At 39.4% G+C, this 12,500-nt stretch overlaps 1 protein-coding gene across 1 annotated transcript in view; it reads left to right on the top strand.

Annotated features, from left to right (window-relative positions):
• Positions 1–12,500, top strand: part of spock3 (SPARC (osteonectin), cwcv and kazal like domains proteoglycan 3) — a 22,042-nt gene that overhangs the window by 3,716 nt on the left and 5,826 nt on the right. The window contains exons 3-4 of the mRNA XM_062516954.1: positions 6,923–6,962; positions 7,788–7,896. Of these exons, the coding sequence (XP_062372938.1) occupies positions 6,923–6,962; positions 7,788–7,896 (149 nt within the window). The remainder of the gene's footprint in view (positions 1–6,922; positions 6,963–7,787; positions 7,897–12,500) is intronic.

Raw genomic sequence — 12,500 nt, 5'->3', positions numbered from 1 at the left:
TCATTCAGTATATCATGCAGCACACCATTTCACATACACATTTATTTCAGTAACATGGCGTGAGTGCTACACAAGTGTAGTTTACATGTGAAGTACATTTGCGTAATTAAAAATGCAGTCAGCAAATGAACAGGAATTGGAATTATTTTAATATTTCAAATGATTAGCAGATGCTTTTGTCCTAGGACCAAACAACAGCAGCTAGCTCATCCCTCCCTGCACCCAGAGTCTTGTTATTGTTTGTGAGGCTGCCCTTACCTTGTCAGTGTGCAGTTTTTAGAGTCTGGGCTTCCTACAGACAAGGTTTTTACAGTGTACTCATGGAATGGACAGGTAGTGGATTGCTGAATGTGATACAAAAAAATGTTCTGGCCTTGAAATCAAGTACTATCGTTAACCTCCCCTTTAAGCAAAGAGTTGAAGTTACTAAATAAGAAAGATATACATGCTCGTCAGAAGGGTTAATATGGAGGTAGTAGGGAGCAGTAGCGCGGTTGTGTTGTGTGGTGTAGAGATGGCTACCGTTCTCTGCGGGCAGAGAGATTAACACACACACACACACAGTCCCATGCTGACTACAGCAAAAAATCCCATCCGTTTGTACACAATAGCTTCCTTAGAGGGAGGAAGACATGACAGTCAACTCCCTATGGTGTCCAAAATGGCAGGTTGCTGACCACTTACTTTCCCACTTAAATAAGAGGTCTGGCCCATGATGTTGAGCAGTCGGGGCAAATCAATTGAATATGCTTTATTACATGACTGTGCAGTGCATTATTCCCAAAGCAGTATAAAAGCATGCATTGTATGATACAGTAAGTGAATTCTAACAGTAAAAAACTGCTGCCCCTAAACAAAACAATGCAACTGATCTCAGCTGACATTCTGTCTAGAATGGAGTGAAATGGAAATGAAGTGACACCAAACTTTTGGACGGCAGTGTACATCTGGTTGAAAAGTTAATACCTGTTCCATGTACATGCTCTTTTGAATGATCTACAGCAACCATAGCAAATAACAACTAATAGCTAGAAAGCGAGGCTTAGCAACAGTGGAATCAGCTGCAACCAAAGAGTGCACAGGAGAACTAGAATCTTTGGCTGTAACCAAGCAAACTATCTCTACCCACCGTTCATTGACTGTGACAAAAGAAAGTCAAGTATATGGAATGAATCAACTTGGCACTTTGCCACACATAGTGGAGTTTTTACTGCAGCTTCCGCCTCCATCCATTAATTCCACATATTGAAACACCTCGGCAGCCGTTAGCCCTTCCTTTTGGCATGCTTCTGTTGCTGCTACAGCTCTTCTTTTCATTTTTCCTGCAGCATACTTATATATTTTTTTTCTTATGTGACCTTTGGGCAAATATTGCTGGCTTTCATCATAATCTCATCAAATATCTCAGGTGCACGTGTGTTTTGCTCTGTGGGACTGCAGAAGTGGGAAACGCAGTGTACTGATGGCAGAGCAGAGCAGCAGAGCATGGGGCTCATAAACTCAGTGGAGAAATGCTGACCTCCCGCTGTGCAACAGGAGCGGCCTGGCTACTTTGGCTGGTGAATACGGGAGTATTGGGGACAGAATTGAGGTCAGAGACACAGGAAGACAGAAAGAGAGAATGAGATGGACAGAGAATGGAGGAGCCAGAGAGCAGGCTGCATCAGCTCTTCATCCCTTTTGTGTTTGTCCTCAGGTGCTCACTCAACCATGGGCACACACACACACACACACACACACACACACACACACACACACACACACACACACACACACACACACACACACACACACACACACACACACACACACACACACACACTGATGTCTAAATGTAATGAAAAAGTGAGGAGCATTTCCTGATTAAGACCCCACTAAATACATCCTAGTGGGAATGTGTGTCAATACGTTTGGAAATTAAAGTGTTAGCATGAAATTTACATTTTAATTAATACAGGATAAAAGATTGAGGTCAGAGTCCACAATTTGTCTAAACGTATGTAGGTGTCATTTGTGTAAACGTATATACTGTAGGTGTCATTTGTCTAAACGTAAGTGTCATTTGTGTGCATTGTGTTTGTACAAGATACAAAAGCACATGAAAGTAAAAATAAATAGCACACCAACCTTCAAACAGCATAGATATTACAATTTGTGTAGAAACAATGACAGGAAGTTATGCCTTTCCTGTGTGTGTGAGAGAGAGAGAGAGCGAGAGAAAGAGTGAGAGAATGTGTTTGTGAGAATGTGTTTGTGCCAGTCAATGTTCTGTGTGAATATGTGTGGATAGATACGCATTAGAAACAACATCAAAAGGATACCCTTACTTTCAGAGTTGGAATCAACTCAGTCACTTCCAGTGTGTGTGTGTGTGTGTGTGTGTGTGTGTGTGTGTGTGTGTGTGTGTGTGTGTGTGTGTGTGTGTGTGTGTGTGTGTGTGTGTGTGTGTGTGTGTGTGTGTGTGTGTGTTGTGTGTTGTGTGCTTGTGTGTGTGTGCTGCTGTCAATGTTCTTCATTACATTGATTGAATATACCTTATTTAGCATGTGTTTTGTGCTTTGACATTTACACATACACACACACCCTTCTTTTTTTCTTAAGCTGTGGTGTGTGAATGTGTGCCCTCCATTAGTAATTTAACCCTCAGGGATACCAACAACGCAAAGCACAAAGTGGCCCTTACATTTGTCCACTGTCTCACTCACTCACTGTCTGTCTATTCAGTCTGTACTCTTATCTGAGGATTAGTTTGGACTGCATTGTTTGTGATCACATACATTCTTTATTTCAGTCATGCATTTTTCTGTTTTACTGTCCCTTTGCCACTCTGCATACAGTCATGCCAAAGAGGCCACTGTGAAAAACAAGAGAGAGAGAGAGAGAGAGAGGAAGAGAGTGATAGTGACAGAGAGAGGGAGTGAGAGGACATGTGGTCCTAATGAAATGTAATAGATTCAGTGTTCGTGGGGGCAGGCTGGTGTTCTGTGTTGTATGTTTTTACTCTTTATGTTCTTCTGCCTCCCACTGCAAGAGTTTTCCCAAATATTATGCTGAGTCCAATTCTTCCTCTGGGAAGTGACTAGAAACAGCTTCTCCAGAATGTGAGCTGTGCCACAGCAGCCCTCAGCTCTGCTCTCAGGCCATGCAGTCACATGGCTCGTCAAAGCACTCTGGCCTCACATGCCTCAAAGAAATAGGGAGAGTGGTACCATCACTTGATTTCTTTTAACTAAAAACAGCTAATGCATTATCTGACTTGAGCAAATCCTGCCGAGACCCAGAAGGTGAAAAAGACATTACGGTTGTTTTAGATGATTTTAGTATTGTCATTGAAAGAAACATGTTGCAGCAATCCTTTTTGTTATTATTTTTTCTTATTTATCTTATCATATCCGTTGTAGTGGACATCGGGTCTTGATGTAAATGTAGCATAAAATATTGCATTGCATTACAATTGGATCTTGGGGTACTTGAGACATTCCATGTAAAATAGATGTGCCAAGGAAGGCTTTTGCTCCCCTGGACTGGTTTTAAAGCAGCCTTTAGAGATCAACACTGCAACTATGGTTGAGTATACACTCTGATGGCCATACCATGAGACCAACTCTTTGTATGGTACCCAGGAGGCATGACTGCACTCTCCCTTCACCATATGTGCTGAAGAAGTTGGATAGCTTGCTATGACCACCATCAGAGATTTGACCAGAGCATGAGCCGTATCAGTGACCCCCATAGTGTGACCCTTGAAGCCTTTGGAATGGACCTTAGAGATGAGTGAAACTAGCCACGTTAACATGGACAGTTTTTTGTCATTCCAATTAAATGAAAACATGTATGCCGTCTGTTTACATGGGGTATGTTCTAGTCCAATCAGGTGTTCTGAAGACTACCTGAAGCGCTTTAGAATCTTTGATCAGAATAGGCGTTGCCTACTTTTCCTTGAGGAGATACAGCAGACCGAATGACCATGTACATGGGTGTTTATTTGGAATAAGAGCGGATTACACCACCTCTTTCATTCCGATTAAAATTCAGGATCAGATCAGGAATTCATTCCAACTGAGGTGTTTATATGACCATTTTTATTCTGATTGAGCAGTTGTTACGTTTCTAATCGGAGTACAAGTGTCCATGTAAGCGTGGCTGTGTGGGGCACCATAGGATGGCACAAGTACATAGGGATGCTTGGATGTATAATTATGTGTGTGAATGCAGTTTTAGCCAATGCACTATTAATTAATTTGATCATTAGTTTTCCAAATCAAGCTTTTAACCAATTGCGTGCCGTATGTAAGAAATAAACCTTTCACATTAGCCTACTTCTAGTCTGACTCACATGTCTGTCACATTGCACCTTTAAAACTGATTAGCCTTTATTATTTATGAGAAATTACGGAGAAACTGCCTCAATCAGCCCTCTGCTCTCTGGAAATTAGTCAGGAGATGGTCAAATTTGTCCTCTGAAATCAGAGTGTTGAAATCAGAAATGATTACCTCTCTTGTTGCTATAAAAGGAGGAAAATGTTCTGTCCGCCATTTTGAGAAGAACATTTGTGTGCTCTGTTAACCCCACCCAAAGATTGTCTAGTTACTAGCTTTATAAACCGTCTCTACCCCACCTATATAATTGTGACATCACCAGAAGGCCCAGGATGTCCACTTGAGAGTGCAGTAGGTCTCAAATAGATGTCCTAAATGGTCCCTGACTAAAAGCTCTTAGGCTCATGCCCCTCACCGAAGACATAAATGATTGTTAGGTCTCAAGAGGTCATCAACAATAATTTAAATCATTTGAATGCAAATGTAGGTGTTGCTCACGTTAACAAATGTTAAAGTTCATCATATAGGTTGTTAGCGTATGGACGGGTTTCCCAGACATGTACAGTATCGACCCTAGTCCTAGACTAGATACGTCTTTCAGTGGAGGTCCTCCCTCTCCGGGAAATGGCCCCCCTTAGAACAAGCCATTAGCTTGAGCATGATCAACCTTGAGGTGATGCTGTGTGAAATGCTGTGGCTTTTTATTGATGTCAGTGGCTTAATGTAAGAAGTAATGGTAATTAACAAAGGGTGTGCGGATGAGTTTCATTTCTTGTAAATGTAAAGTAAATGAAGCATCACCACTGAAACACCACAGCCTGCTGTAGACTTAATGCTGATCCAGTGTGTCATGCACTTTGTAACGTTTACATTTACTGTAGCATTCTCCCTCCCTTTGAATGCTGCTTTGAATCTAGAAAATACGGTCCTCATTTTAATCTGTTAGTTTGTCTGTCACTATACTACAAATCTCAGTGATAGCCCATGATGGACATATACTGTACATCAGTTAGTAACATTTCAATGCAAATGATCATTGTGGTATACAGTACATAATAAAAAGGCTTCAAAATGTGTTAACATTTTTCAGCTGAATCAGAATAGTTTGTGTTATTTTAAGTGTTTTATGTCATGCTGTTTTGTCAAGTTTGAACTGTACGTTTACTGTACGTTTGCTGTTGGTGAACACTGACTGGGAGAGGTACTCATTGATGTAGGGAGGAATGGTGGAAAGTGTCAACTTTTGGGAAAAAAAAACTGTAAACAAAACAGTACCGTGTAAATGACTGGACAAGGTCAAGGTCAATAAGATGTTGATGAAGTGTGTCTCTTTACCTTTTGGCAACACCCGCAACTACACTAAAAGAAAAAGAATCACTGGAATTACTTGATTTTCTCATGTACATCAGTTGCACATGAATGAAATGTATAGGTTTACAAATGGATTCATTCTGTGATAACCCAAGTTGATCAAGTAATTTAGTGAAATTGATCAAGTTTGAGTTTGTAATTTCAACATCAGTGTGTTATACAGGTGGTCTCTAAGCATAACCCTCTACTGGTCTCTAAGCATAACCCTCTTTAAGAAACCCATGTGAAAAAGTTTGGCAACGTTGTCAGCTGCATGAATATCTCAGTGTTATTGCAAAGGCTCATGGGAACAATGAAATGGTGACACCAAGGCATAGCATGTATTCATTTGCCTTACTGGTTCAGTAGGTGCTTCACATTGATCTGATTCTATTGGATGAATTAATTGCTGTGACAAAATATGTCATTTTAAGGTAATAACACATATTTGAAAGATGGAGTTTGAGTTTGTAATTGAATGTTTTGTGGTTCAGTAAATGTGACAAACCCTCTTTTCCTTTCCTCCCCAGCATAGTTTATCATATACGTCAATTAGAATAAGTGAATTATTCAATCGGAATGACTATTTGAACACAATAAGGATATGAAGAGCTCTTTTCCGAAGCACTATAAATCTATTTTTGAATACATAAGTCATGTTATTTAATTGTGTATTTCAGGTAATTTCAATGATAGTGCAGTTGTGTTGTTTTGATTGAGTAAAGATAAATCAAATAATAGCAATAGCTCAATTACAAGCATTGAAATTACTTGGAAAACAAAATACAAAAAATAGATGAAAATGGTGGATATACTGTAGCGTCTTGGAAAAGAGCTCTTCATATGTTTCATTCAAAACTAGTTTCATGTAATTGTAACGTAATATGGTTTGATACATTGGACAGCCCTAACTTTTCATTTCTTACAGTGTAGGATGTTGCAAATGTGGGCAAAACAGTACAAAAAATGTGATCAGATTAAAATCAGTTGAGAGAGAGAGATTGTAAGAGAAGGAGAGGGGTTATGTTTTCAGCGCTAGACAACTCATCCACATTGGTCCGGAGCTATAATGAGATTGTGTAGTTGTGTGTGACTATTCTAATGAATGTGTGTGTTCTTTTTTCCTTGCCATCCAATTTTAGGAAGTTGAGGTTTGTATGACATAAACCATGTACTCAGTCGCTATCATTCCAGTTGTATTGAAATTATTGATCATTCTCAGATGAAACATTACATCCTTTTTTCTTTGTAGGAGCCTGGTACCTGGAATCCAGCAAAGCCATTTGATCAAGGTAATTGTGTATGTTTGTGCATGTGTGAGAGAGAGGGCTTGTATCATTTCTTGAGATATATGTAAGATGACAATATCCCTGACTGATATCATCTCATTCTCATTTCATATTATGAAACAGCAAATATAAGCAAACCTATGCATTCTACAGTATATTCATTCTATGCATTCTAAAGCACTTAGAGATTCACCAACAGTAGCATGAAGCCACATTTTTATTTCACATTATTTCTAATTTGATTGATGGACACACACACAACATTCACAGTACACACACACACACATGGGAACAATAGAATTAGACTGTGTTGATGAGCTGGGACTGGATTATCTGGGATTTGCCTAAGAGTCTTAAAGGCAAAGGTCAGCCTAAGACTGGACACAAGCTTTGGCAGTGTGTGTGTGTGTGTGTGTGTGTGTGTGTGTGTGTGTGTGTGTGTGTGTGTGTGTGTGTGTGTGTGTGTGTGTGCACTGTATGTGAATGTGTGTGTGTGTGTGTGTGTGTGTGTGTGTGTGTGTGTGTGTGTGTGTCCATTTCTAATGGAATTAGTAACCTCTTCTCCTTCTTGGAACACCCGTCAGTATGGAAGAGTGTTCAGAAATAGAAGTTGTGCATTTCCACTCCCTCCACGTATGATGAACACATACCCAGTCATGTGATAGGGCTCCACCTCACTGTCATGCTGTGTGACTGAGAGTGAGGCAGTCCAAGGTGTAAGAACATATAAGAACAAATGTTTTGTTGAATCAAGAACTCTTGCTTTTCCAATCTGAGATACTAACATCAGCATGTCTCCCTGTGTTCATGTGCACATGTGTGTTTCAGCTCTTGATCCCGCCAAAGACCCCTGCCAAAAAATCAAATGCGGCCGACACAAAGTGTGTGTCACTGAAGATTACAACACCCCTACCTGTGTGAGCCAGAGGCGCGTGAGGTAAGAGAGAGAAAAAACAACAGAAGAAAGGAAGAGAGAGAGAGAGAGAGAGAGAATCAAAACAGAGGAGAAGAGATGATTGGTATTTGTTATTTCAAACCATTAGCATGTAGCAAGACGAAAAGTTCCCCCAGGCCAGAATGCCAATGTGTTTGTTTCTTTTTTCAGCGTGGGAGACTGAATGTGTGTGTGTGTGAGGGTGGGGGATATCTCACTTTGGCAGTGCCTACAGTACCTCTGTTTGTCAGCCACAGTCAGAGAGAAGGGGGAGCCAGCAACCAGTAGAGTATTGCTATTGCACAAAGAGAACTACATAAATGAGCACACACAAAGTTTGTGTTTTGGGTATATAATAGATCCTCCATGCAAGAGTGTTTTATTATTATTATTGCATTCACCATGAAGAGCAGCTGGTTCCTAATGCTCTGGGACTTACTAAGACTGCTGCAATCTGCAGCATGCTGCAGCACCACAACTAGTTAGAGCAGAAGGCCTCATGCCTTCACTAGCATTCCACTGTCTGTACAAATTGTGTAGCCATATTGATTTACTGATATGGATTTCTTTTATCATTTTTACCAATCTGCAATGCTTAAAAGGTAACGTTTGTGAACTGATGTTACATTTTGTTCATATGTTCATAGGGATTCTGTTTCCTAAAAAAGAATATTGTAATATATTCAATATATATATGTATATTGAATAACTTGGTGATAGAAAAGAAAAAAACATTTTGTGAAAGAATGCATCATCGTCATACTGTATGAAATGTGCGGTAACACTTTACATTACAGATCGGTAATAAATGGGTAATGTTATGGTAATGATATGCAATTTAATGGTAATAATATTTTTAAACCACATATTACAAATAATTAATGTGTAATTTCTAGACCATTACTGTGCAGTTACCATACAACAACAATGCAAATAACTCGAGTTTAAGGGTAAAATAAAATGGTAATAACTGCTGTAAATATGTAGGCCTACTTACTAATACTGAAGCAATAAATATTTAGGATTTACTTATTGTGACATAATATGTGACCTGTTATCTATTGTTATGATGAAATAAATGAGGTAATTTCACAATAACTATATGGTATCAGGGCTGTAAAATACTGTTTTGTCTTTTCAAAAGGTTTTCTGTACGGTGGGGAGTTGTTGAAATCCTTTCTAAAAGACAAAACAGTATTTTACAACCCTGATACCATATAGTTATTGCGAAATTACCTTATTTATTTTATCATAATAACAGATAACAGGTCACATTTTACCATCAAACTAACTACCACAAAAACTTTGACCATTGTGTAATTGTGCCATAACACTTAAAAGTTACTAATTTAGTCCTTATAGCACCATCATGTTGGTATAATTACAGAAATATTATGTCACAATAAGTAAATCCTAAATATTTATTGCTTCGATAAGTACATATTTACAGCAGTTATTACCATTTTATTTTAGCCAAGTTATTTGCATTGTTGTTGTATGGTAATTACACAGCAATTGTCTAGAAATTACACATTATTTGTAATATGAAAAATATTATTACCATGAAATTGCATATATATTACCATAACATTACCCACTTATTACTGATCTGTAATGTAAAGTGTTACCAAATGTGCAAGCATGTACCTAAAAGCTGGTCTCTGGTAGCCCCACGCTCTAAATGCCTCTTGTTGTCTGTAGCTGTGCATGCTTCCATCCATGCCTTCAATTTGGGACCTTGCAGTCGGAATTGTTGTTTGTTTATTCAAAGTCTAAAGACTGTCCAAAGTAGCCTGGGCTAGTCAAAGTGTCAGTTTATTGCACATTTGAATAGCCACTACATAGTTGTGTTTGTTGGCATGTTGTTGCCAAATCCGCTGATTCATTTTAATGCAAGCAAACTGCGGAGTCTTTATTGTTGAGGTCAGACATGATAATCATCCACACATCTTGCACTTGCGTCACCTTTTACTTGCGGATCCAATTCTGCCAAAGGCCCGTTTATCCTCTCTGGAAGCTTACAGCGCTGTGTGAGTGAGAGGGGGAGTGGCTACAGTAGAGCAGCGACGTGTGCTTAATATGTGCTTCTTTACTAATATATTTAATTATATCTTTTGCACTTCTTATCCAAACAATGTCAAACTTGGCTCTGCACTCGAGATATTTGGCGCACACACACACACACACACACACACACGCTCACACACACACACACGCTCACACACACACACACGCTCACACACACACACACACACACACACACACACACACACACACACACACACACACACACACACACACACACACGCTCACACACACAGATATACTGTATCTTTGTGAAAAAGCAGTCTTTATGAAAATGTAAGTATAGAAACAACTTCCATATAGTGATCTGAAACAAGTTTTTTTAATGAAAGCAGTAGATTCTATTCTCAGAAGTGAATCATACTTCTAGCAAAAATCAACGTCCAAACCTTTCCAAGCTATGCCCCCCAAACCTTCTACAGCACATTCATAGCTAGGTTGTTTGATTGATGTTTAATAGTAACGATTAATATTATTATTATTATTATTATTATTAGCCTCATTATTGCTATCATTCTTTCTTGTTCTTGGAATGGTATGACTGTACAATGTGATGTGAAATGTGACCCTTTTTTCCCAAGCTGTTCTCAGCTCCTTTTCGGATGAACATATCCAGCCTCAGGTTGCACTTAGTCTGCTCTGAGCATGGTTGTGTTGCATTGTTTTGCGCACCGTCGGTTTGGAAAAGCCTGCATTTGCACTATAGACTATGACAAACCGAACGGAAGGATCAGTTTGAATGTGCATCCAAGAGTTAGGCATATTATATTCTTGCATGCTAGGGGAGAGTTGTTTTCTTGTGCATTGCAGACAAATGGGTCCAAAGAACTGTGGACATCATCATTCCAATATGCCAGTTACAAAAGGATATTTGTGCAAATCACTTGTTAGACTGTATTTGCTCTTGCTCCTGTGTTGTGCTTCAGTTGTTAGAATGTGATCAAAATTATAAATATAAGACAAAAGGCTTTTGCGCAGTAGGCTATCTAACGCCTCAATAACATTTCTAAGAACATTAACCATTGAGTGGAAATGGCATTTGTTCAGAAATTAGAGATTAAATTAGTCTATCACCTTACTAAGCTCAATCTTTTAAGATTGAACATTAGTATGGGGAGGCTGCGCTTTGTTTTTACTGCACAAGATGCACGTGATCAATGGGCATCGTTCAAATGACTCCGTACGCTTGGATAATCCTTCAACCAATCAGACCAACGATCCCATGCGGATAAGCTAATTTCTGGTTAGAGCCAAAGGTTCTGGCAGGAGGAGATAGATACAGTATGCAGGTTTCCAGCCTGAGCTGCCGGGTGAAATCCAAATTCGCCGGAAGTTCAGGCAGGGTTCACCCAGCCTAGGTTTGAATAACTTTTTAAAGTTTATTGACAATTGGGGATCTCAGGAGTGGAGGGACTCAGGGAGGACTGAGGACTGAGCGCAAGGAGAAATGACATAACGTTTCTTTATATAGTAGAGTTAGGACATAGAATGATAACGCTTCTTTATAGAGTTAGGACATAGAATGATAACGCTTCTTTATAGAGTTAGGACATAGAATGATAACGCTCCTTTATATAGTAGAGTTAGGACATAGAATGATAACGCTTCTTTATATACAGTAGTAGAGTTAAAGGACATAGAATGATAACGCTTCTTTATATAGTAGAGTTAGGACATAGAATGATAACGCTCCTTTATAGTAGAGTTAGGACATAGAATGATAACGCTCCTTTATAGTAGAGTTAGGACATAGAATGATAACGCTTCTTTATATAGTAGAGTTAGGACATAGAATGATAACGCTCCTTTATATAGTAGAGTTAGGACATAGAATGATAACGCTCCTTTATATAGTAGAGTTAGGACATAGAGACGAGATGAAGTGATTATGCACCTTTAGTAAAGTTAGCAAGGCAGAAAAGAGAGGAAACTTGCTGTTTCAAATGTAGCTTAAGGCACTCCTGTGTGTGTTTTAAATCCAAAATGAGGAGGAATGTCATGCACTTGCTGTCAAAACTGTCTATCTGCAACCTATGAAGCTATACAAATCAAATGGTAGTCTGATGTCTTACCTGTAGATGTCTGTTACAGTTGTTGACAGAGCAGTCATGAAGATTATACATTTGAGCTTTTTTATTGGCCAAGCTGAAGACAGTAGTGTCTGTTACTGTGGATGTACAGTAACTACAGGCTAATTCATGTCCCATGCGTTTGAAAATGTGAGGTCTGAGAGCACGCACCACGCTAGAAATGCTGTTGCATTTTGCCATTGAGATGCAATGCTATGCATTCTTGCCCCCCAGTTTTAGAGCATTAGATGCATTAATGCATTTGTACAGATTATACGGGACCTATTCACAAATGCTGCCCACAAAAGGACACAGCAGGGTTGGGGAGAGAGAAGCAGAGTGAATTAAGTGGACCGGAGTGGACCTGAGTGGACCTGATAAAGACCATCAGGCCAGTCTGGCCCATTTACCACTGGCTGCTCACAACACACAGCCTGCCAAACCTCACTGTCT

This window comes from Sardina pilchardus, chromosome 2 (assembly GCF_963854185.1).
Source record: "Sardina pilchardus chromosome 2, fSarPil1.1, whole genome shotgun sequence".
NCBI lineage: Eukaryota > Metazoa > Chordata > Actinopteri > Clupeiformes > Clupeidae > Sardina > Sardina pilchardus.
Note: the sequence above shows the minus strand (reverse complement) of the source record. Positions and strands in the feature narration are given on the sequence as shown.